General features: G+C 41.4%; 2 protein-coding genes across 5 annotated transcripts in view; one reads left to right on the forward strand and one right to left on the reverse strand.

Moving 5' to 3' along the window:
• The first annotated feature begins 1,781 nt into the window (after positions 1-1,781).
• The window catches only part of CDC42SE1 (CDC42 small effector 1), a 76,064-nt gene continuing 50,363 nt past the window's right edge, over positions 1,782-27,482 (forward strand). The window contains exons 1-2 of one of the 4 annotated variants that reach the window (XM_077259521.1): positions 1,785-1,803; positions 11,276-11,385. The gene's annotated coding sequence lies outside the window, so the exon portion shown is untranslated. Of the gene's footprint in view, positions 1,804-11,231; positions 11,386-12,386; positions 12,446-27,482 lie in introns of those variants that run through there. The other 3 variants (XM_077259532.1, XM_077259540.1, XM_077259512.1) reach the window with 3 other exon arrangements.
• Positions 4,883-7,170, reverse strand: MLLT11 (MLLT11 transcription factor 7 cofactor). The gene is made up of 2 exons (XM_077259553.1): positions 7,020-7,170; positions 4,883-5,211 (listed from the first exon to the last, which is right to left on the reverse strand). The coding sequence occupies exon 2, from the start codon at positions 5,203-5,205 to the stop codon at positions 4,984-4,986; it is 222 nt and encodes a 73-aa protein (XP_077115668.1). The 5' UTR covers positions 5,206-5,211; positions 7,020-7,170; the 3' UTR covers positions 4,883-4,983.

Below are 27,482 nucleotides of genomic sequence, written 5' to 3' on the forward strand. Positions count from 1 at the left end.
ACCTATTTTCATCCTACGTTTGTTATTTCATCTTAATTCACCGCCAATACATGTGGGGGGCCTCTGTCTCCTTTTGGGGTATTTCTCTAGAGGTGAGCTAGGACTAATATTTTCCTCTGCTAGCATTATTTAGTCCTCCGGCTGGTGCTGGGCATCTAGAATCAACGTAGGCATGCTACCCGGCCACTGCTAGTTGTGTGTTAGGTTTAGTTCATGGTCAGCTCAGTTCCCATCTTCCAAGAGCTAGTTCCTATATATGCTTATGCTATGATCTCTTGCCATTGAGATCATGACAGATACCGCATCGGCGCTTCCCGAAATGCGCACTATTGACCAAGTACAGACATCTCCGGTCATGCGCACATGGATACTATGACGAGGATACTGCCCGACTGCTAGATTGCGCACACTATGCCTGCTATATGATGAGCTTCCGAACATGCGCAAAGGGGGTCAGTATAGCGCGGTTAATACATCTAATCATGAGACACGTGCGCACCTATTCCGCCATAGGTGCAGCCTATCTGGTGATCAGGTAGACTATATAAGTATTAGGGTGGGGGGAGTAGAACGCCAAGCATCATAAACAGGGGAGCATTGTCTCGCTGAGTCCGGCCATCATGCCTGCCTTATCAATATCGCTGCTAAGCTAAGTATTGTTGGTTACCTTGCATCTATGTTCTGCAACAAGGTCAAGCCTTTTGGCTATGTTTGAACTATCTACTCCTGATGAACCTCAGTAGAGGGGAAACGCGTTGAGTGTGGTTTTGTTGCACTACCGTCATTTGCAGTGCTTTAGTGTGGTTTTGTTGCACTACCGTGGGTTGCAGTGTTTGCCTGTTACTGTACCACTATAAGTAAAGGAGTGAATATGATGTGTCTCTGTGTACATTATGCCTAGGGGTTTTCCAGTTTGTGTACTGTATGGCAATATTTAATATGCCACTATAATTGTATTGGTAACTGCTGACACTATCAAGTGTCAAGTGTTTTGGACAACCTTTACCATTGAATAGTTAGGTTGGGATATGTTGTATCCACATTGGCATTTATATCTGATATAATAAGAATAAGATAAGATAAGATATTGTTCTAACTATTTTCTACTCTACTTTCGTCTACTTATAGACAATAGGTTCTTATTATGATGTCTATTTAGCCTCTGTGTATTTATTAAACAGTTAGAGATCAATACAAGAAGACTCTTCAGTACGACAAGCATCAACATTAACAAATATACAGAAGCTCACCAATGTATGTAGAGTTCTAGAGAACAGAGTATAGCTAGCCTAGTAATTAGACCAGTATTAGCTAGCTTTATCACAGGACCCACAAGCAAATGGCATATTCCCCTATGACTATCTTTCTCACCCTTTTAGGCATCTTTTTTCACTCCCCTGCCACGATTGGGCATAATAGGGCAGACAGGGAGAGCCGCCGTCGAGTGGGGGCGCCACAGCGCAGGACATAGGGTGCCAACCTCCGCTGTCAGGCAGGGTGAGACAGGCAATACATAGGGACAGGCACCTCCCCTGGGTGCCTCTGTATTATATACTTTATAATCTGGTGTTGGTGTGTATTCACAATTGGGTATTTGTTTGTATTATTTTAGAGGTATTTAATAAAAGTTGTATTTTATATTTATATTAGAGGTCAGCGGTGAATACGTGTTTCTTTGTTCTCCATACACTATTATAGCGGAAAATGTATTTTATGCTGCAGTTACTTCTTTCTCCAGCAGATGGACAGTGAGCACCCTGACGTTCAGTAAGGAGTCATGTGGAAGATTCCAGAATATATGAGGTACATGTATGTTAGACAACTGTGAAAGTATTATTAATGGAAAGTTTTTTTTATGGGTAGGTAGTATGTTTGTTTATGGTGGCGTCTTTCACTTGACGTGGCGACCTCGAAGCGCACACAGACTACAAAAACATCAATAATTATACAAAAGTGCAAGTCACAACTGAAATATTTTATTTGGCGCAGTGCAAATTTTGACATTTTGTCACATTTTAACTCACTTAAGAGCCCCATGGTCTTTTGCTCAGTGAAATGTCTTGTGGAACCTGGCTACAACATAAAGTGAATACTGTCTTATAACATTCATAGTCCTTCTAAAGCATGATGGAAAAAGCTTAAAGTCTGTTACTGTGACCCCATGATAACACTTCTTGCCTTATCTGTTATAAATAAATACTATGACAATCCAAATCACCATCCAAGTCTCTGTAAAGATCTAATCATTACGTAAGATTGGGACAAAAGGACTGGTAGAAAGCCACTTCCATCCCTTGCAATTTATATGTGGAAGGTAGTGGCTGAATTTAAGGATGGAGCATGGTTTTTGGGATTTTTTTTATTTTTCAATGTTGCTAGACAATATCGATCCTCTACAATTCTTTGAAAGGCCAACGTTACTTTATAATTTAAAGGGCCACTGTCACCCCCCTCCAGCCGTTATAAACTAAAAAAGCCACCTTGTGCAGCAGTAATGCTGCATTCTAACAAGGTGGCTCTTTTAGTTTTTGGTTCAAGTGTTCCCAAAATAAAGCGTTTTGAAACTTAGCCAAAATACCTGTCTTTAACCAGGGAGGCGGGTCCTCACTCCCCAGCTTGAACCGCTACTCTGCCGTCACTCCAATCTTCAGTGGCTTTCGGCGTCACCCCCTCCGCGCTTTTTTCTCTTCAAAGCCGGCGCCTGCGCTGTGTTTAAGCTCTGGCCGTGTGACGTCCCAGCCAGGCTTGCAGACTGCGCCTGTGCGGGCAGTGCGGCCACCCACCTTGGGAATCCCAGCCCCGCAGTGTGTTATGCATTATGCACAGAGCGGGGCTAGGATTCCTGGGCATGCGCATTGCGTGTGTCAACCTGTCACCCAGGTCCCCCGCCTTACAGCGCCTGTATACTGTACTGTACTGTACTGTATACTGTACTGTATACTGTATGAGGAGGCACGATCAGCTGAATACAGTATGCAGGCGCAGTCTGCAAGCCTGGCTGGGACGTCACACGGCCAGAGCTTAAGCACAGCGCAGGCGCCGGTTTTGAAGAGAAAAAAGTGCGGAGGGGGCGGAGCCGAAAGCCACTGAAGATTGGAGTGACGGCAGAGTAGCGGTTCAAGCTGGGGAGTGAGGACCCGCCTCCCTGGCTAAAGACAGGTATTTTGGCTAAGTTTCAAAACGCTTTATTTTGGGAATACTTGAACCAAAAACTAAAAGAGCCGCCTTGTTAGAATGCAGCATTACTGCTGCACAAGGTGGCTCTTTTAGTTTATAACGGCTGGAGGGGGGTGACAGTGGCCCTTTAACTACAAGGACGATTGTCAATTACACAGTTGAGAAGGAAAAATCATTCTGAATGGTTGTTGTTTTCTGCCTATTATGTACACATTATTCAGTGGTTCATTTAAGATTAAAGTATCTTTTTTTTTTAACATTCAAATATTATGACTGGAGCTCAGCCCTAACAGATTGGGACTGAACAGCCAATCAAATATTTTTAAGCCTCTGCAGAAATAACATCCACACATCCATTAGTGGTAATCACATTCTACAAACCAGCAAAAGTTCTTGGATTTTTTTGTGAAGAACGAGGCAATACAAAACCATTTCACATGTAGCTAACATAAGGACTAAACAGGATTAGAATTTTATCAGCTATATCTGAACTTCTCAGAGTCGGCATCTACATTAGGCCGGTTTCACACGTCAGTGGCTCCGGTACGTGAGGTGACAGTTTCCTCACGTACCGGAGACACTGACACACGTAGACCCATAAAAATCAATGCATCTGTTCAGATGTCATTGATTTTTTGTGGACCGTGTCTCCGTGTGCCAAACACGGAGACATGTCAGTGTTCGTGGGAGCGCACGTATTACACGGACCCAATAGAGTCAATGGGTCCGTGTAAAACACGGACCTCACACGGACATTCTCCGTCTGGGGTCCGTGTGCGTGCAGGAGACAGCGCTACAGTAAGCGCTGTCCCCCCCACATGGTGCTGAAGCAGCGATTCATATGTTCCCTGCAGCAGCGTTTGCTGCAGAGAAAATATGAATAATAGTGTTTAAAATAAAGATCTATGTGTCCGCCGCCCTCCCACCCCCTGTGCGCCCCCCAGCTGGTCAGAAAATACTTACCCGGGTCCCCCGTCGGCTGTCGCTCCTTCCTGGTCTGGCCGCGGCTTACTGTATGCGGTCACGTGGGGCCGATCATTTACAATCATGAATAGTCGGCTCCGCCCCTATGGGAGGTGGAGCCACATATTCATGACTGTAAATGATCGGGCCCACGTGACCGCATACACTAGAAGCTGCGGCCAGACCAGGAAGGAGCGACAGCCGACGGGGGACCCGGGTAAGTATTTTCTGACCAGCGGGGGGGCGCACAGGGGGTGGGAGGGCGGCGGACACATACATCTTTATTTTAAACACTATTATTCATATTTTCTCTGCAGCAAACGCTGCTGCAGGGAACATATGAATCGCGGCTTCAGCATGATGCAGAGTGGGTACCACACGCTCCGTGTGGTACCCACTCGCCATACGGGCGGCACACGTGTGCCGCACGTATGGCGTCCGTGAGTTCCCAGGCACACGGACACGGATAACTCCGGTACCGATTTATTCCGGTACCGGAATTATCTGGACGTGTGGGACAGCCCTGAGGGAGAGCAGATAATTTGCCTTTGGTGGGATGGACTCAGATTATCTGAGAAGAACATCCCCTTTGCTAAGGAATTGGCTTTAGTTTGGTTTCTGTAATTCAGCATCACATCTGTGAGCTCATTCAAACTTTTCAAAACTGTAAGTGCCTGATATGTAACAAAAATAAATTAATACCAGCAAATAAAAAAACATATTCAATGAGAAACCGCCAGGGTTGTGATATAAATAAATAATTATTCAAGCTCTACGATTGATTGGTGGTTGAAAAGCAGGTAGACTACAGCAAGGCCTTCGGGGTTTTAAGATATTTTTTCTTTATATCAAGTCAAAGTCCAAGGTATCAATGCTGGCAATGGGTTCTCGCCAGAAGTTGAAGGCAGTGTACTCAAGCAGGGTGTCTTCCTCTACGGATCCAGCTTTGGAAGTCTTGGTCGTTGTTTCTAAGCCAAGGCACTCCAGTTCAGAGAGATCCAATTCTGGGATAGGAAGTTTCCAGAACAGAAAGGAATCATATTGGCTGCTTAGTGTGTCCAGCATTATTAGCTACAAATGAAAAACAAATAAAAAACATAAATTGTCACCTAAATGAAGAAGACATCACTTAGAAAGTAAAAGAGAATACAACATAATATAGAATACGAAGGAGATGACAAAATATCATGTAGAAAATGAAAGATGTGACATACACCTAAAAAAAAGTAATATACAATATCGTAGAAAATGAAGATTAATGGAAAAACATTAATTAGAAAGCAAACTAAGGAGAAGGCGAAGTAGAAATAAAAAAAGAATATATAAAAACGTATAGAAAATGAAGAAGACTTAATATCAAGTACAAAATGAAGAAGATATCAAGTGGAAAAGGATGGATAAGAAATCATATCAAATAGGAAACAAATGAAAACACATTAAATAGAAAGCAAACTAAAGAGAAGACATGAAGTAGAAAACAAAGAAAAATGTATAATATCACTTAGAAAATGAAGAGACTTCATATCATGTTAAAAACAAAGGAGAAACTATCACATGGAAAATGAAGGAGAAGATATCACGTAGAAAATGAATAAGACTTAATGTCATGTTGACAGTGAAGTAGACATAATAAAGTGGAAAAATGAAGGTGGGCATACACTATAGATTTTGGATGGCCAATAAGGATGCCTTAACCCATTTTCAACCAGAAAACATTTTTGTGACACTAATTTGCCTGACAGTGACCACCAATGGCAGATATCTTTCGAAAAGTTGATCTGCTGTCTTGGACTTTCTCAGAAGGATCATTCATGGTGAACTACAAATCTACATATTGTGAGTGAAACTGAGAAGGGATCATTTGTGGCAGTGATTGGCTGGTGATTTGTTGTTTTAACTTACGGCCTAAGACGACAATCGTCACAAACCATAAACGGCAAGCATGTCAGTCTGAGGTCACTAATGTATGCACTTAAGGAGAAGAGATGTGGAAGCAATAGCTTGGACTTGAGATTCAGCCCTGAGAAGGTCTCCTTTCTCCTCACCATCAGCGCTTCTGGGAGCCCATTAATGAGATGAGATGTACCTGATTTTTTTTCCTTGAGGTCCTTTTCTCTAGTCTCCTAAATCCAGCCACCGCCCTGCACACAGCTCCCTCTATTATGTATTCACCATGACTGAAATAGCACCGCACATTTTGCAGTGTGCCCGCCACACCCATGGCAGTAGCAAACCATCACCCAGCTATTAATAAAGACGACTAATTTTACAGTCCCCTCCAGATCGCATCAAAGATTGGACACACAATCCTGTATGATGAATGCATCCGCCTAAGTGTCCGGTACTAAATACAATAATCAGCTTTTATTACATATCGTGGCACCGGATCATTCATTTACATTCTGCCCCCACACTACATCAAGGATATTGAGAATTCTCCAATGTTTGTGCCTACCCCACACAAAGACAATCCCCTTCTCTGATTTCAATCCTATTCTTCGTCAAGAAAAAAAGAAAATTGTAGATAATGCAAGTGCCTTCTAAATTGTTAATAAATTTACAGCAAAATTACGAGAATGTAGTAATAGTTATCATGTGCAGTCAGTGGAATGATGTGTCCATGGATGGATACAATACTTCAGCAGGAGATGGATTGATATATATTAGATATAAATCAGAAAGACGTATATGCAATAAATATACATTCTGTGTTATATTAGATAGAATTGCATCATTCGCCTGGTAATGATCTGGTTGCCTTATTAAACTCAGCTTTTCCTTCCATTTGGCAGTGCTTCCAGATAAATAGATTATAATGAAATAAGTAGATAAATGGATACACTGCATGGGATTAGGATGATGGTGGTGTTGGTACTTACGATACAGGTAATGAAGATGGGGATGCTGCAAAGGTGCTGGCGGCAGGCAGGGTATTGTCAGGGCTCCTCCTGGATACAGGGAGCTTGCAGGGCAATCTTGTGTGTGGCTTTGTCTGTATGTGAGACAGCAACTCCTCCTACCTAACACCTCTATCCTCTCACAGCAGAGGATTCTGGGCCAATGATTCAGCCAAATTCTGCTGGATGCTCATTACTTTTAAATGACAACTCCCAGCAGGGACTGGATATTCTAGTGTGTTCCCTGGAAGGAGCCAGAAAAGAAGGGACATCATCCCCCTCCCAAGGACAGACACTAAATAACACTGAGGAGAGATGTTATAAATGGCTGAGATGACTGTAGCATCAACTAGTCTAAGAATTATAATCTGTCCCTCAAAGGGTTAAATGAAATGTAGTACAAGTTCTTATAAATAATTTATACCATACAGTCCATAAAGTGGAAGAGATTTTCTGAAATCTCATACATTTTTTCACCATAGATTTCACTCTTTGCAACTGTGTGTTCTATGGTCAGCGTCTCTTTCTGCTGAGGCACAGCAGATACACCTTTTCTTTGGGTGTTTTAGTTCTGTTATCTGTGTTTCTGTTGGTTTTGGGTAACAGATGTTTTTCATTTACTCTGTCTGCCCTATCACCTTTCGGGTGCAACTTTATATACCTTTCCCTGCTGGTATTTCCTGCTGGTGATAGTCTTTGTTGGATTCGTTTACTTTGCTGTAGTTTCTGTTGGTTGCAGATGTTTTGAGTGTGATTTCTTTATTCCTTAGGAAATTGCTACTCTAGCGATTCTGGGAGCTGCTAAGGGTTTTCAGGGTAAGCTGCTGTCGAATGGGGGCACCATTGCGTTATTTTATAGTGCCAAACTTCACAGTCAGGCATGGACATACCAGGATCAGACGAGGGCTTTTTCCTCATCTGAACATTGATCTGTCAGGTTCAGGTATTTGTTATTCTGGGTTGTATGCTACCTGTGTGAATGTGCTTTGGCAGCCCTATGCTGTGCCCTTGAATTAGTAACTTTCCCGACTGTGCTCCCTGCACAAAATATAACCATCACATTATCATTTTTATGTACATGGCTGTCATACATGGCACACCAATAAAATATTAGCGCCACACTGTCCCACTTATGAACTACAACTGCCACACTGTTCAGCCTTATTAGCTATAACCACCACACTGTATGCACCTTATGAGATATCACCGCCACACTGTCCTTCCTTATTACAAATAATCGCCACACTGTCCATCCTTATTAGATATAACCACCACACTGTTTGCCCTTATTAGATATAACTGCAACACTGCCTGACCTTATTAAATATAACCACCTCACTGTCCGCCCTTATTAGATATAACAGCTACACTATCTGCCCTTATTAGATATAACTGCCACACTGTCCGCCCTTATTAGATATAACTGCCCCACTGTCCCCCTTATGAATTACAACTGACACACTGTTCGGCCTTACTAGTTATAACTGGTACACTGTCCCTTTTATGAACTACAACTGCCACACTGTTCGACTTTATTGACTATAACTGCCACACTGTCTGCCCTTATTAGATATAACTGCCACACGGTTCATCTAACTTCAGCGTCTCCCCCTTTATGCTGCCCCCTTTCCATACTGGGCCCCCTTTTCACATTGCATACTTTTCCACACACTGTGCCCTCAAATTGTCCCCTCATTCTGCCCCCTGTCTATAATGTGCCTTCTTACACTGCGCATCTGTGGACTGTATTGTATTGATCCTGTTTATATGTGATCACTGTCTACACTTGTCGTCTTGCTGCAATGATGAGTGGTGATAAAATTGTGGCTTACTGCAGACTTTAGGACGAGTGCAGGTAGAAAATGAGCGGCTGGTCCATGACACTACAAGTTGCATTTTACAAAATTCAATGCAGTTCAGTGTAGTTTTATGGGATAGACCTATAAGCCCTGATTAGTCTGATCCCCATGATTCATTGATAAATTCTATCTAATTCTATTCTATTAATCTACAGTTAGAACTGACCGGCAGAGTAGTGATATTTTTATTTAGCCCTGAGAATTTTTCCAGCTATGCCAAGACAAAACAAGGCCCAAGAAAAGCAAATAATGCCTTGTTTTCCTTCATGTCCAGAAATAGCCCAGCAGAGAACAATGCCTTCCCTTCCTATGGAACTACCTAAAGCCTTGGATAACAAATATCCATTTCCCAGAATTCACCCCGGCCACTCTAGTGAATGGAGGCAGTATGTGTAGTTCCTGTTCTGGGGAGGTAAATGTACCTTATCAGGGGTTGATCAGTCAGGAGCGAATTCACAAAATATGCACGCTATTCCAAACAAGTCATTTTTCAACATGTGCCAATGTGCATTCATATGAAGGGGACATTTAAAAGGCACTGTTGTATTTTGCTATACCTAGTTAGTGACAATCAATATTGCTAAAATCCAATGTACAGATGCTGAAATCATGATATCCTACTTTCGAAAGGCAGCTTTCTCCTTAAAGGGAACCTGTCACCCCCAAAATCGAAGATGAGCTAAGCCCACCATCATCAGGGGCTTATCTACAGCATTCTGTAATGCTGTAGATAAGCCCCCGATGTATCCTGAAAGATGAGAAAAAGAGGTTAGATTATACTCACCTGGGGGGGTGGTCCCGCTGTGGTCCGGGTCCGATGGGCGTCGCAGGTCTGGTCCTGGGCCTCCTATCTTTATAGGATGACATCCTCTTTTCTTTACACTGCGGCTCCGGCGCAGGCGTACTCTGTCTGCCCTGTTGAGGGCAGGTCATTACAGAATGCTGTAGATAAGCCCTGATGACGGTGGGCTTAAGCTCATCTTCTATTTTGAGGGTGACAGGTTCTCTTTAAAAATGTGATATATATGTCGGACCCTACAAGAGATGGTTGATTACCTGCTAATTATTTTCCACAATGTTGTGATCTGGGACTACAGTTTAGCTGCACTGTCTACTGGGACTCTGAGGTAGTCTGAGACACACCTTCTGTCTCATTGGTTCAGGGTGTCAATTTTTACTTACGGTAAATTATATAAATCTCATGAAATAAGGACATTAAAAGTAGGCTCAAAGTTGGAATAAAAACTCATTGTACATTTTAGGCTGTTATTTGGGGTATGGTCACATGACTGTGAGGCAGAAAATAATCTCATAATTCAAGGGCCAAACATTGCGCCTTGCCAGCGACTTTTACTGAGGATCGGGAAAAGTCAGGAATTCACAATTGTTTTTCTATAAACTTTCTTAATAACAGTCCGGTCTGTCATTATTGTTTTTTATTTACACCCTGAACATTTTACTTTCCTCTGGTTCTGAGCAAATGGTTTCTAATGCATTCTCCAGACCTGAGGTAACCGGAGAGTGATGCTGTGTTGGGTTCCCTTGAAGTCAACACGTTAGGACTTGTATGAAGTACGATTCATAATGTGACTCACACAGGACGGGCTCTGCACTTTTCAGGCCTCAAGAAGGTGGAAGGCGCGTGGGATTAAAATGTAGAGATCAGAATGAGATGGAATGATATACCAAGAAGGAAATGTAACTGTATTTATGGAATTGCCCAAGTGTCGAGTGGACATCAGTGGTTTCCTCTCGTAAAACTTAGTTAATATAATTTTTTTCCAACTCTAATTCATACGCTATGCAAGCTACAAACCCACTAGACCATGCCCAAATAGATGTCATTCACCAGTGATGACTAGGTAGAGCTCCAGGCTCTTGTTATCATCAGGGTATCACCATGTAGACTTTGCCCCAATAGCTGCCCTCTACTTGTGATTACTAGGTCCAGATCTATGCCTTTGTAAGCATCCTGCTAGTCACCTTGTATACCACGAGAATGCCGTTGGTATACTTTTAGATATATACTTTATTTTATTTTTACCTGTGCGGGAGGGTAAAAGTAAGGGTGCTTTCAGGACAAAAGAGCGTGGTAACAGCGATATTGTATCCATATTTCATCCTATAATCTTTAAATTGTCCATTGTGCTTCTGTGTTATGTCATCCTTAGATAAGTAACCATTATTGTGTGAGTCTCTTCTTCTCCCTCCACCCTGGGGAAGTAAGTTCCTCAGCATTGGGAAAGAGTTTGAAGCTTGTAGCCACCTCCCTCCCCCTCTTTCTTCGCCTTGCACTTTCCATCTCGTCCACTGCGAGTGCTCTGTGAGATTCTGAACAAACACAGCGGAGAGCAGAAGCATTTCCTTATTCTCACACAGGAACCACACCTCACTGGAGACCTCAACTTCACAGCAACTTTACACCAGCTGCCGAGAAGACCAGAAAAGCCAACCGGTGACTTAGAGTTTGGCAGGGTCACCGACACCAGGTAATAATGGGTTCTGCGGGTCCCCACGCTAGTCTTTACAATTCTATATCCAACACATGATCTTTAATCTTAAAACAGTCTTCATCTAAACATGTATCTGCAAACTTTATAAAATTCTGTAAAAGATTGCTGCATTTTTTTTTCTGTGTTGAAAGCAAAAGTAGGATTATGTTATTTCAGGAGTTGCTCCAGTGCTGTGTGGAAATTTCCTTTGAGATGAAAAGATTCATAGATTACGGAATAATGTAGGTTGCTCCTGGGAAAACAAATTACGGAGGTTAACCCCTTGACTACAGATGAGGTTTCATTATGCTTGGGTCGGTTGCGGACTTGATCGTGGATGTTCAGCTTAGTTATTTGGCTCTACTCTTTAGGATGGCTCTATGTTACTACCAAAGTCTTTCTCTCTGTACATTGTGATATGATTGACATTCTTTTGGGTCGCGATCATGCCGGCTTAGTTCTTTGGCTTGTCTACTATAATCTTTAAAGCTCGAGCTGCTTCAATGGTGGACCAACACAAACCATTTTGAACCAGCTTTTAAGCTTTAGACATCAAGGTGAGGACCCGATCACACAACTCCTGCAATATTTTGTTCAATCCTTTGATAACATTCTCGGATATATGAAGAACTTTTTTCTGCCCTAAGTGAAGATCAATACGATTGACTTTTTTTATGTACTACACAGGAAATTATTATTGACCTGCTTGCTAAATGTTTCAGCCATAGTGATTACCATTGGTCAATATGTAATGAATTTAAGATAATCTTGTGGTGCATCCTTAAGTCCACATCAACCATGAATTCGAACCCTTGTGTAGCGGTTACCAAGAATTGTACTGGTTGGGCCTGTGGTCCTCCAGACCCTTTGAGATCCTGTCTCCATCTCTCTCCCATTCTCATTACGAATTATGAAGCACAGTGTTTCCATATGTGATTTACTAGGTCGGCAAGGAATTAAAAATTCTAATATGGCCTTCAATGCTCTGCATCTTCCAGGAGCAGTAGAAATACTTCAGGACAACCAAGTGAAGAGTGGTTCGTGGGCAACCGAATAGGTAGGGATGTAGATAGGATGGGTAAGGTTGTCGTAAAAACAACAGGAAGGAATCCTATTTAGATTATTTTTTTTACTTCCAGAAAAGATGAAAATGGTAGACATGGTTTAAAAAAAAAGTTGGGCCTTGAAGCTTTGCAACATGATGATGGTTGGATAGTCCACCATCCTGGTGTGTAGTAATCTCTATGTTGGAGGGAAAGTGACAACTAATTCTAGGAGGTTATTGGTCTTTATTTTACACCCTCGCCTTCCTTAACTCTTTATATAAGGTGAGTTATATAACCTGAGTATAGGCTCTTGTAATCCAGTCATGATGGAGGGTTCTAGGTGTGTCAATTATCCATGACTCAGGATAAAAGGGAAAGGGACACTGTGCAGCATGAGCAAGGTATATCATGTTTTATCAGGCAGGTAAGTGAAATGACGCCGCGATGAAGGTCAAGTTACAAGTCATGAGAATTGCAGTCTAGAGGGGAAAATTAAATGGGTGCTCCGGAATTAAGTAAACAGGGCAAACAATAGCTGATAACACGAGCTGCTGTGATTTCCTAAAATACTGAGTGTTACATTTGTTTGTCCCCACTATCCATTCTATGCATGCAAACAAAAATTTCCCACCCCACACCTCCTGAGAGTGACAAAGTGGCTCATTTCAATACATTTTTTAAGATGTTAGGGATGTCATTTTACCCATATCTGCTATGTCCTGGGGCACCCATTTAATATGATTTCATACATTCATACAATCATGTATTCAAACAAAAAACATAAGCTCTGTTTGCCTAGAGCCCATGAGGTTTAGATGGGGGTGGGGTTTGGCGGTGGACAGTGCAACTATATTTTAACCCAGTGATATATTCCAGGATATATTAGTAGTACAAAACTAATTCTATATTTAATCTGTCTACAAAATTTACCTTGTACATAGGGATCGTGTTATAATAGTTATATTCTTGTACATAAGGGCAGTATTATAGTAGTTATATTCTTGTACATAGGAGCAGTATTATAGTAGTTATATTCCTGTACATAGGGAGCAGTATTATAGTTGTTATATTCTTGTACATAGGGGGCAGTATTATAGTAGTTATATTCCTGTCCATAGAGAGCAGTAATATAGTAGTAATATTCTTGTACATAGGGGCAGTATTATAGTAGTTATAGACTTGTACATAGGGGCAGTATTATAGTAGATATATTCTCGTACATAGGTGGCAGTATTATAGTAGTTATATTCATGTACATGGGGCAGTATTATAGTATATTCTTGTACATAGAGAGCAGCATTATAGTAGTTATATTATTGTACATAGGGGCAGTATTATAGTAGTTATATTCTTGTACATAGGTGGCAGTATTATAGTAGTTATATTTTTGTACATGGGGCAGTATTATAGTGTTTATATTGTACATAGGGAGCAGTATTATAGTAGTTATATTCATGTATACAGGGCAGTATTATAGTAGTTACATTCTTGTACATAGGGGCAGTATAATATTTATATTCTTGTAGATAGGAGCAGTATTATAATAGTTATATTCTTGTACATAGGGGCAGTGTTATATTCTTGTACATAGGGTCAGCATTATAGTAGTTGTATTTTTGCACATGGGGTATGATTATAGTAGTTATATTCTTGTACAGAAGGGACAGTATTATAGTAGTTATATTCTTTTACATAGGGACAATATTATAGTAGTTATATTCTTGTACATAGGGGCAGTATTACAGTAAGTATATTCTTGTACATAGGGGCAGTATTATAGTAGTTATATTCTTGTGCATAGGAGCAGTACTATAGTAGTGATATTCTTGTACATAGGAGCAGTATTATAGTAGTTATAGTTGTGTACATAGGAGCAGTATTATAGTAGTTATATTCTTGTACATAGAGGGCAGTATTATAGTAGTTATATTCTTGTACATAGGAGCAGTATTATAGTAGTTATATTCTTGTACATCGGAGTAGTATTATAGTAGTTATATTCTTGTACATAGAGGGCCATATTATAGTAGTTATCTTTTTGTACATGGGGCAGTATTATAGTAGTTATATTCTTGTACATAGGAGCAAAATTATAGTAGTTATATTCATGTACATAGGAGCAGTATTATAGTAGTTATATTTGCATAGGGACAGTATTATAGTAGTTATATTCTTGTACATAGGGGCAGTATTATAGTAAGTATATTGTACATAGGAGCAGTATTATAGTAGTTATATTCGTGTACATAGGAGCAGTATTATAGTAGTTATATTCTTGTACATAGGAGTAGTATTACAGTAGTTATATTCTTGTACATAGGAGCAGTATTATAGTTGTTATGTTCTTGTACATAGAGGGCAGTATTATAGTAGTTATATTCTCGTACATGGGGCAGTATTATAGTAGTTAAATTCGTGTACATAGGAGCAATATTATAGTAGTTATATTCTTGTACATAGGGGAAGTATTATAGCAGTTATATTCTTGTACATAGGGGCAGTATTATAGTAGTTATATTTTTGTACATAGGGGCAGTATTATAGTAAGTATATTCTTGTACATAGAGGGCAGTATTAAAGTAGTTATATTTTTGTACATAGGAGTAGTATTATAGTAGTTATATTCTTGTACGTAGGGGCAATATAATAGTAATTATATTCTTGTATATAGGGGCAGTATTATAGTACTTATATTCTTGTATATAGGGGGAAGTTTTATAGTAGCTATATTTTTGCACATAGGAGCAGTATTACAGTAGTTATACTCTTCTATATAATGGACAATATGTTTGTTCAGTAAGGTCCAATAGAAACATGAAAAATTGTCTAATTTGTGAGTTTTCAATAAGGAGAGAAGCAGAAGCTGCAGGGAGACTCTGCCAGCAGTTTATCTTCTCTATAAACAAGGGATTGGAGGTTGGCATTACAAATGCAACTGCCAGGTCCTTCTTTCCCTTTAGTATGGGAGCATTAGCTGATAAAAAGTCTTAACAAGTGAAATCTTTTTTTTAGCCAAAAATGTTGTCAGCATAGTTGCCACATCCCTTCTCTTCTCCTGTAATATGATTAGCATGACACTCTGAATACAAAGGGGGTTGGTGTCCCGATTAGTGACCAGTATATAAAAAGTGTATTTAGTGAATCCTGTTTCCAACTATGTTAGCTGACGTAGTGACAGAGGGGGGCTCTCCGATTCCTCTCATGCACACTCCAGTCCATGCTCCTCATGCCTCAGCTGTGTCTGCACAAAAGTCCCATAGAACCGCAGACAGACTGGGTACTATCGCTGACGTGATCCCACTGTCAAGTAGCAGAAGTGGGTTCTGTGCAATGCTCACTGTGAAATGTGTATCTAGTGATGTGCAAACTGTGGCTGGGGAACCTGTGTGATACTGTCTGCTAAGTTATGTATCTAATCCTATCATGTGTGATACAGTCTGCTGAGCTGTGTATCTAATTCTATCCTGTGTGATACTGTCTGCTAAGTTATGTATCTAATCCTATCATGTGTAATACAGTCTGCTGAGCTGTGTATCTAATTCTATCCTGTGTGATACTGTCTGCTAAGTTATGTATCTAATCCTATCCTGTGCGATACAGTCTGCTGAGCTGTGTATCTAATTCTATCCTGTGTGATACTGTCTGCTAATATGTATCTAATCCTATCCTGTGTGATACTGTCTGCTAAGTTATGTATCTAATCCTATCCTGTGTGATACTGTCTGCTGAGCTGTGTATCTAATTCTATCCTGTGTGATACTGTCTGCTAAGTTATGTATCTAATCCTATCATGTGTGATACAGTCTGCTGAGCTGCGTATCTAATTCTATCCTGTGTGATACTGTCTGCTAAGTTATGTATCTAATCCTATCATGTGTAATACAGTCTGCTGAGCTGTGTATCTAATTCTATCCTGTGTGATACTGTCTGCTGAGCTGTGTTTCTAATCCTATCATTTGTGATACTGTCTGCTAAAATATGTATCTAACCCTATCCTGTGTGATACAGTCTGCTGAGCTGTGTATCTAATCCTATCATGTGTGATACAGTCTGCTCAGCTGTGTATCTAATCCTATCCGGTGTGATACTGTCTGCTGAGCTGTGTATCTAATCCTATCCTGTGTGATACTGTCTGCTGGGCTGTGTATTCCTTTGGTTGTGATACTTTCTCGGTCCAGTCCAGACCTGTGACCTCTTGTTCTGTGCAGTGCATGCTGGGTATATCAAATTGCACTTCCTGCCCGGCTCGTACTAATACTTGGCCTTTCTTCCTAACGTCCTCTACAGACCTGCATCTTCCATTGTGTCCTCAAAGAACATTATACAGTAACTGGTTGTAAAAAGTAAAAAACCCTTTATGTTTCCTCACATCGCTCCACTTGTTTTGTTCAAAGAACAGGAAGTGATTTGCAGCATCTCGTTTGTTTTACTCATCCCTCCGCCCCCACCACTGCTCCTGTATAACACACCCTGGGTGTTGTAACCGGCCGGGGACGTCGTCAGCTCTTGTACACTATATATCCCACACAGAGAAATCCTCTGACTTGAGGAAAGAAGTGATACGGCAATAGATAGGGTTGGGAAGAAAGTCACAAATTTTGTAATCAAGGACTGTATTCACCCCGCGCAACAAAATCTGGAAGTTTGTAAGGGGGTGACACTGTCTATATGACATAAACTCTCTTGGACCTTTTAGGAGGCTCCCAGAAGGACAGGAGGGTTCCCGAACTTCATATCCTCATTGAGTGGCGCTCTGTTGCTTCTGCCTATTAGAATGTTGGTAAATATTTACCAACATTCTAACAGGCAGAAGTGGAACATTTTGGCCACACCCCCTGGACTGTCTGTAGAAAACTGAAACACCCACTTTTGTGCAAAGTTTTTCTAAGTCGTATCACGTTTGTTTTCTTGGTCCGACTGCCTTGTTGAGGTTGTTGGCAAACATGCCAAAGCAATGTGCAGACCCAGGAAATATCTCATCTTCCTTGACTGTGACATAATAATGACTGGTACATTGGTGTGGTTGGGTGGAATCAGGCTTTAGGCGTAAAACATACTGTAATATGCAGCAGTGAATTTTATAGAGATTACCAGTCCTCTCATGACTATGCTTTATTGCCATTTTGGAAACCTCTCAGATATAAAGTCCTCGTAGTAGGTATTTCATCTTACAAGCATTCTAATAAACTATGTGAGGGCGAATGTTATAGTACATAATAAGCAGCTTCCTAGATTGTCATGGATGTCCCTTTCCCATTGTGAGAGTGCATAGCCAATCTGCTGAGTTAAGAAGAGTCACATGACACATTTCAAATCAGCACTGCCTCTAAGATTCAGCTGGAGGGCTTAATCTACTCAGGGGTGGAGCTTCTTCAGATGCCCTAATTGGTGCTTAGGGGAAACTAGTGGATGTACGTGTTCAGTTTTGATAAAGTAGTGTCATATTCTGAAAAGTCTTGTTCTAATGGCCAGTTCCTTTTCATTGATGTCTATGACAGTTACTTAATGGATCTGGATTGACATTAGGTGTGAGGATAGTCAGAAATTTGCAGACATATTTATACCGCCAGACGTCAGATGTAACTATCTGGATGCATGGATTGTCCCAGTGATGTCCAAGTTACGTGTAGTCATCTCATTTATGATCTGAATATCAGAAAATCACACTCTATGACCATAGAGGACTGAGGTTATGTCCACAGCTGCAGTGACTCTCACATTGTCCAAGTGCTCACTGGGAAGATTAACACTGGGGTAATGCACGACCCTGTGATTGCTGGCCTATGATCTAAGTATGTCTATGAAAACTCCTGTGTGGTGGGAAGCATTATACTGCTAAAAGGTGCCAAATAGCAATCAAAGAAAAGTGCCTTACTGTGCCCAAGTAATAGTGCCATAAAATGTCCAAGTAATAGCAGCTTACAATGTACAAGTAATAGTGCCATACGGTGTCTAAGTAATAGTGCCAGATAGAATCAAAGTAACAATTACAATATACAAGTAATAGTGCCATACAGTGTCCAAGTCACAGCACCATACAATGCCCAAGTAATAGCACCATTATAATAGTACTATACAGTGCCCAAGTAATACTATCATAAAGTGTCCAAGTAATAATGTCAGACAGTGTCCAAATAATAGTGTCATACAGGGTCCAAGTAATAGTACCATACAGCACCACAGTAATAATGCCATACAGTGTTCAAGCAATAGTGCCGTACAGAATCTAAGTAATAGTGCCATACAGTGTTCAAATAATGCAAAACAGTGCACAAGTAATAGTGCCATGCAGTGTCCAAGTAAAGTGATAGTCAAAATATTAGTCATACAGTGTCCAATTAATACAGCTATACAGAGCCCAAATAATAATGCCATACATTGTTCAAGTAATAGTGCCATACAGAGTCGAAATATTAGTGTCATAGAGTTTCCAATTAATACAGCTAGACAGAGTCCAAGTAATAGTGCCATACGGTGTTCAAATAATTATGCCATACAGTGGCCAATTAGTAGTGTCACAGAGTGCCTAAATAATAATGTCATACAGTGCCCAGGTAATAATGCCATTCAGTGCACAAGTAATAGTGCCATACAGTGTCTAAGTAATAGTGCCATACAGTTTCCAAGTAATAGTGCCATACAGTGCCCAAGTAATAATGCCGTAAAGTGGACAAGTAATAGTGCCATACAGTGTCCAAGTAATAGTGCCATATAGAGTCAAAATATTAGTGTCATACAGTGTCCAATTAATACAGCTATACAGTCCAAGTAATAGTGCCATAAAGAGGACAATTAGTAGTGTCATAGAGTGCCTTGGTAATAATGCCATACATTGCTAAAGTATTAGCACTACAAAGTTCCAAATAGTGGCAAGTAACCAAGTAATAATGGCATACATTGTCCAAGTAATAGCGCCATACAATGCCCAAGTAATAACGTCATACAATGCCCAAGTAATAGTGCCATAAAGTGTCCAAGTAAACCGATTGACAAAAAATAATCAGCAGCACTGAAACAGGCAGTGGCAGACTGCCAAGAGGGGCATCATTCTTCCATCGTACATCAAGTTCTCAGTGTGTTGTATAATGCATCCATATTTAGAACATGAATGCCACATTCCCACACTGTGGGCACAGGTTCCTGCCTGGCTCTGCTCTTACAGACAAGCTGTGTTTTGTGCCCACCATGGAGGTGTATGGCCAGAGGTCTGGGCTTGTTCTGATGCTTCAGTCACACAGAGACGCCCGAATATAGCTGTGCACTGAGACGTCGTGTCTATTGGGGAAAAAGCTTATTTACTGCGGGCAGAGGCGGGTGACTCAGCTCTGTAATTATTACATAACGCACACTTCTCTGCTTCCAGATCTGTACACGAGGTCATTTTTATATCTGCAGTGCTCATCATTAGGCCCTGAACCTTTCTTTGCAGACCCACGGTAGATGACTGACTAACGGGCGCCAAAATTTTGCAAACCCCTCAATCTCAATGCAGATATACACATAAGGGTCTGTGGAAATCTTACAACCCCCTACGGCTGATAATAAAGGGGTATTGGAGTGAAATGTTTGTGAACCCTCTGGATAGTTGAGACAGTTCTTTGATCTAGTTCTAAAATGAGGATATTCTGTTTTTATTATTCCATACTGGAGCGCAAACCCTTGTCACCTGAAACAAAGTTAAAATAAAAAAACAACAATATCCCATACCTCTCCGGCGTTACAGTCAAGTCCCATGCTGTAAATCCATCAGAAGGGGTTAAATAATTTTACAATCAGAAGCCTGCTAATGCAGCTGTGCTCCTGGCTGTAAAAAGTGGTGAATGAATGGAAAGCAGGGGAAAGTAGCTACGTAGACTTGTGGTGCTGCGCCCCCCTGCTGGCATAAACTCGTATGAACTCGAGCGTGGGAATTTTTCAGAATATTTTCTCACGCTCAAGTACATATGAGGTTGGTGCAGACGGAAGTGTGAAAGAGGCCTTAGTAATCTAAGACATACTGGCTACTAGAAAGTGTCTCCATAGTAACCAGTCTGTCAGTCAAGACTAAGATAACACCAATCTCACAGTAGTGAGTAGTGATCTCTGCACCGTTATTAATCAGATTTTCTCATTAGATGTGTAAACTATTCGGTCTTCATCCTCTGATTTCTCTAATGTCTTCCTGATAATACAAGTGGAGGGAAGATTTGTGTTCTCGAGCCACGTTCTGTCCATACTTGCAGAATGCTTGCTGCAGGGTGAGGGATACGACGAGGGGAGCAGGCCTGGACAGGAACATCCGTCTCCTATTAGGCATGACTAACACGTTGCAGCTCATAGAGCTTTTCACGACCTTCGGGCGTGGGCTTACCTTATGTTCAGTAGGCAGGTTCAGGCCAGCGTTCTGATGAGGTTTTGAGAACTTTAGAACATCCATCAAGTGCTGAACATCTAGGACCCAGGAAAAAGACATGAAAGGTCCTGTTTATGGTGACATTTTTTAAGAATTTTTTTTTTACTTGGCTACAGATTCACAGATGTAACAACAACGCTCTTGGTCAGTGATATATGTTGGTTATAAATCCTTCTACGCGCGGGGGGGGGGCAGTAGAAGACAAAACTAAACATTACACTCCTACAGATGTGCAGTCGGCAGGATATGCTAATGTTAGAGCACATTTGAAACTAATCCCCTTACCTGAGGGATTTCGTCACTAACCCTTGCAGGATTTTTTGACTCAGAAGATTGAGGAATGGGACAGAGCTCTTGACTTTTTGGAAAGGTTTTGGGCTAGATAGCATCCCTGCAAGCACTTTTTTTGTTGCTCATGGATGACTGAGCACCAAAAGGCGTTTTCCAAGGCTATAAAAAAAAATTAGGCGGAAAAGAACCTATATTCCCCTATTACATTCCCTTCTATTCATTCCATCACCAGTGTTCTTGACAGTAGTCTATCCACCATGATGGAAAAAAAATAAAATGAAAGCCACAATGTTGAGAACCAGTCTTTGTCACCATGTATGTACCTCCAAGACCAGGATTTGTGTCTGACGTATATCAATAAGGAAAGATATTCTGAATAACACCAAAGGTATACAATGAAAAAATAAAACAAAAAAGAAAATCGTAATTAAAAAAAGACACAAAAGAGTAAACCAGACATGTGGGTTTGAGTCTGAATGCCTGCACCTGTGTGACATACAGGAAGTGGTTGTATGGGGCAATACACCCATCATCTCACTGAAGCAAAACCCGTAGAAACAACCAAGAAACAATGATGAGAAACAGAGAATCATACATTACTTACAAGAAAGATATGTTCAGTAGTGCATAGGGGCAGTATTATAGTAGTTATATTTTTGTTGTCATATTTAGTAAGCTCACATTTATGAGGCATCTCATTCCCTCCCTTTCCAAATGTATACTAGTTATATTCTTAAATATAGGAGCAGTATTATAGTAGTTGTATTCTTGTACATAGGAGCAGTATTTTAGTAATTATATTCTTGTACATAGGGGGCAGTAAAATAGTAGTTATACTCTTGTACATAGGGTGCAGTATTATAGTAGTTATATTCTTGTACATAGGAGGCAGTAATATAGTAGTTATTTATTGTACAAAGGAGCAGTATTATAGTAGTTATGTTCTTGTACATAGGGTGCAGTATTATAGTAGTTATATTCTTGTAGGAAGGGGGCAGTATAATGGTAGTTACATTCCTGTACATAGAGGCAGTAATATAGTAGTTATTTCTTGTACAAAGGAGCAGTATTATAGTAGTTATATTCTTTTACGTAGGGGGCAGCATTATAGTAGTTATATTATTTTACGTAGGGGGCAGTATTATAGTAGTTATATTCTTGTACATAGGAGGCAGTAATATCTATCTATATATATAATTGTCTAAGGGTTTTTCCGTCTGTCTGTCTGTCTGTCTGTCTGTCTGTCTTTCTGTCTGTCTGTCTGTCTGTCTGTCTGTCTGTCCTGGAAATCCCGCGTCTCTGATTGGTCGAGGCCGCCAGGCCTCGACCAATCAGCAACGGGCACAGCATGGCGACGATGATGTCATAATGGAAATCCCGCGTCTCTGATTGGTGGAGGCCGCCAGGCCTCGACCAATCAGCGATGGGCACAGTATCGACGTAGATGTCATAATGGTTGCCATGGCGACGATGTCATAAAGGTTGCCTCGACCAATCAGCGACGGGCACAGTCTGCCGCGAATTCTGGAATCATCATTGTCCATATACTACGGGGACATGCATATTCTAGAATACCCGATGCGTTAGAATCGGGCCACAGTCTAGTCTATATATATAATTGTCTAAGGGTTTTTCCGTCTGTCTGTCTGTCTGTCTGTCTGTCTGTCTGTCTTTCTGTCTGTCTGTCTGTCTGTCTGTCTGTCCTGGAAATCACTCCATATAAGGTATGGTCTACAAACAGGATACCTTATATGGAGTGGTCGGCGGTTTGTAGACCATACCTTATATGGAGTGGTCGGCGGTTTGTAGACCATACCTTATATGGAGTGGTCGGCGGTTTGTAGACCATACCTTATATGGAGTGGTCGGCGGTTTGTAGACCATACCTTATATGGAGTGGTCGACGGTTTGTCGGGCGGCCTCGACCAATCAGAGATGGGCACAGCATGGCGACGATGATGTCATAATGGTTGCCATGGCGACGATGATGTCATAAAGGTTGCCTCGACCAATCAGCGACGGGCACAGTCTGCCGCGAATCACATACTACGGGGACATGCATATTCTAGAATACCCGATGCATTAGAATCGGGCCACAGTCTAGTATATATATAATTGTCTAAGGGTTTTTCCGTCTGTCTGTCTGTCTGTCTTTCTGTCTGTCTGTCTGTCTGTCTGTCCTGGAAATCCCACGTCTCTGATTGGTCGAGGCCGCCAGGCCTCGACCAATCAGGTACGGGCACAGCATGGCGACGATGATGTCATAATGGAAATCCCGCGTCTCTGATTGGTCGAGGCAGCCAGGCCTCGACCAATCAGCGACGGGCACAGTATCGACGTAGATGTCATAATGGTTGCCATGGCGACGATGATGTCCTAAAGGTTGCCTCGACCAATCAGCGACGCGGGATTTCCATTATGACATCATCGTCGCCATGCTGTGCCCGTACCTGATTGGTCGAGGCCTGGCGGCCTCGACCAATCAGAGACGTGGGATTTCCAGGACAGACAGACAGACAGACAGAAAGTTATATTCTTGTACATAGGGGCAGTATTATAGTAATTATATTCTTGTACATAGGGGCAGTATTATAGTAGTTATATTCTTGTACATAGGGAGCAGTATTATAGTAGTTATATTGTTGTACATAGGGGCAGTATTATAGTAGTTATATTCTTGTACATAGGGAGCAGTATTATATTAGTTATATTCTTGTACATAGGGGCAGTATTATAGTAGTTATATTCTTGTACATAGGGGCAGTATTACAGTAGTTATATTCTTGTACATAGGAGGCAGTATTATAGTAGTTATATTCTTGTACATAGGAACAGTATTATAGTAGTTATATTCTTGTACATAGGAGGCAGTATCATAGTAATTATTTTTTGTACAAAGGAGCAGTATTATAGTAGTTATTCTTTTACGTAGGGGGCAGTATTATGGTAGTTATATTCTTGTATATAGGGGCAGTATTATAGTAGTTATATTCTTGTACATAGGAGGCAGTATCATAGTAGTTATTTCTTGTACAAAGAAGTAGTATTATAGTAGTTATTCTTTTACATAGGGGGCAGTATTATGGTAGTTATATTCTTGTATATAGGGGCAGTATTATAGTAGTTATATTGTACATAGGGAGCAGTATTATAGTAGTTATATTCTTGTACATAGGGTGCAGTATTATAGTAGCTATATTCTTGTACATAGGAGGCAGTAATATAGTAGTTATTTATTGTACAAAGCAGCAGTATTATAGTAGCTATATTCTTGTACGTAGGGGGCAGTATTATGGTAGGTATTTTCTTGTACATAGAGGCAGTAATATAGTAGTTATTTCTTGTACAAAGGAGCAGTATTATAGTAGTTATATTCTTTTACGTAGGGGGCAGCATTATAGTAGTTATATTATTTTACGTAGGGGGCAGTATTATAGTAGTTATATTCTTGTACATAGGAGGCAGTAATATAGTAGTTATTTCTTGTACAAAGGAGCAGTATTATAGTAGTTATTCTTTTACGTAGGGGTCAGTATTATGGTAGTTATATTCTTGTACATAGGGGCAGTATCATAGTAGTTATATTCTTGTACATAGGGGCAGTATTATAGTAGTTATATTCTTGTACATAGGGGCAGTATTAATAATAATAATAGTAATAATAATAATTTTATTTATATAGCGCCAACATATTCCGCAGCGCTTTACAAATTATAGAGGGGACTTGTACAGACAATAGACATTACAGCATAACAGAAATCACAGTTCAAAATAGATACCAGGAGGAATGAGGGCCCTGCTCGCAAGCTTACAAACTATGAGAAAAAGGGGAGACACGAGAGGTGGATGGTAACAATTGCTTTAGTTATTTGGACCAGCTATAGTGTAAGGCTCGGGTGTTCATGTAAAGCTGCATGAACCAGTTAACTGCCTAAGTATGTAACAGTACAGACACAGAGGGCTATTAACTGCATAAAGTGCTTGAGAACATGATACGAGGAACCTGATTATGTTTTTGTTTTTTTGTTTTTTTATGATAGGCCACACAGGGATCGTTAGGTTAATGCATTGAGGCGGTAGGCCAATCTGAACAAATGAGTTTTTAGGGCATGCTTAAAACTGTGGGGATTGGGGATTAATCGTATTAACCTAGGTAGTGCATTCCAAAGAATCGGCGCAGCACGTGTAAAGTCTTGGAGACGGGAGTGGGAGGTTCTGATTATTGAGGATGCTAACCTGAGGTCATTAGCGGAGGGGAGGGCACGGGTAGGGTGGTAGACAGACCAGAGAGGAGATGTAGGGTGGTGCTGAGCCATGGAGTGCTTTGTGGATGAGGGTAGTAGTTTTGTACTGGATTCTGGAGTGGATGGGTAGCCAATGTAATGACTGGCACAGGGTAGAGGCATCGGTGTAACGGTTGGTGAGGAATATGATCCTGGCTGCAGCATTCAGGACAGATTGGAGCGGGGAGAGTTTAGTAAGAGGGAGGCCGATTAGTAGAGAGTTACAATAGTCCAGACGGGAATGAATAAGTGAAACAGTAAGAGTTTTTGCAGAGTCAAAAGTAAGAAAAGGGCGAATTCTAGAAATGTTTTTGAGATGCAGATAGGAAGAGCGAGCCAGTGATCAGATGTGGGGGGTGAATGAAAGTTTGGAATCAAGGATGACCCCAATGCAGCGGGCATGTTGCTTTGGAGTAATGGTGGAACCGCACACGGAGATGGCAATGTCAGGCAAAGGTAGGTTAGTAGAGGGCGAGAACACGAGGAGTTCAGTTTTTGACAGGTTCAGTTTCAGATAGAGGGAGAACATGATGTTAAAGACAGTGGTAAGACAATCACTGGTGTTTTCTAAAAAGGTCGGCGTGATAACAGGAGAAGAGGTGTATAATTGGGTGTCGTCAGCATAGAGATGGTACTGGAAACCAAATCTACTGATTGTTTGTCCAATAGGGGCAGTATACAAAGAGAAGAGGAGGGGGACTAGGACTGATCCTTGAGGAACCCCAACAGTAAGGGGAAGGTGAGAGGAGGAGGAACCAGCAAAACATACAGTGAAGGATCGGTCAGAGAGATAGGAGGAGAACCAGGAGAGAATGGTGTCCTTGAGGCCGATGGAGCGGAGCATATTGAGGAGGAGCTGATGATCCACAGTATCGAATGCTGCGGAGAGATCCAAGAGAATTAGCATGGAGTAGTGACCATTAGATTTAGCTGTTAGTAGGTCATTAGAGACTTTAGTGAGGGCAGTTTCAGTAGAGTGTAAAGAGCGGAAGCCAGATTGAAGAGGGTCGAGAAGAGAGTTATCTGAGAGATAGCGGATAAGACGGGAGTGGACCAGGCGTTCGAGGAGTTTAGACATGAAGGAAAGATTAGAGACAGGTCTATAATTAGCGGCACAGTTTTGGTCGAGGGATGTTTTTTTAAGTAATGGATGTATGATGGCATGCTTAAATGAGGAGGGAAAAATACCGGAAGTGAGAGAAAGGTTGAATATTTTTGTTAGGTGAGAGGTGACAGCCGGGGAAAGGGACTGGAGGAGATGTGACGGAATGGGGTCACTGGTGCAAGTGGTCGGGCGAGAAGATGCAAGGAGCCCAACTACTTCTTCTTCTGTAACTAGCTCAAAGTCAGAGAGTGAACTAGATGCAGTGGGGGAGGGAGGACAGTGCATGGTATGAAGAGATTGTGAGATGATTTCCTGTCGAATGTGGTGAATTTTTTCTTTGAAGTAATTGGCCAGATCGTCAGCGCGGAGATCCGTGGTTGGGGCCTGCTCTCTTGGGTTGAGTAGGGACTGGGAAGTGTCAAAGAGACGTTTAGGGTTATTTGACAGTGAGGTGATCAGGGTGTTGAAATAGGTTTGTTTGGAGACGTGATGGGCAGAGTTCGGGTAGATTAGATTTTCTCCACAGACGTTCGGCGCACCTGGAGCACCGCTGCAGGAAACGTGTTTGCAGCGTGTGCCACGGTTGTCGCCGTCTGTGCTGAGTTGTTCTATGTATAGGAGGTGCAGCTTCATCCAGGGCACTTTGCAGGGTTTCATTGTAATGCTTCAGAGCAGAATCATGACATGAGATGGAGGAGATTGGGGCCAATGAGGACTGCAAGTTCTTCATAAGTTTCTGGGGGTTAATGGCCTGTATGTTTCTATAAGTGTGGAAAGTGGGGGTGACCTGAGCGGGATGGCAGTTCTTGATAGAGAATGAAAGAAGGTTGTGGTCAGAGAGCGGGAGAGGGGAGTTTGTGAACTCGTCCACTGAGCAAAGGCGGGAGAAGACCAAGTCAAGGGAGTTTCCATCTTCATGCGTTGGAGAGTTAGTATGCTGCGAGAGGCCGAAAGAGGAGGTTAGAGATAAAAGGTGA

Source organism: Ranitomeya variabilis, chromosome 1 (assembly GCF_051348905.1).
Source record: "Ranitomeya variabilis isolate aRanVar5 chromosome 1, aRanVar5.hap1, whole genome shotgun sequence".
Classification (NCBI taxonomy): Eukaryota; Metazoa; Chordata; class Amphibia; order Anura; family Dendrobatidae; genus Ranitomeya; species Ranitomeya variabilis.

Coding starts and splice junctions, on each gene's coding strand:
- MLLT11 (XM_077259553.1), bottom strand. CDS start 5,205: ATGCTGGACACACTAAGCAGCCAATATGATTCCTTTCTGTTCTGGAAA.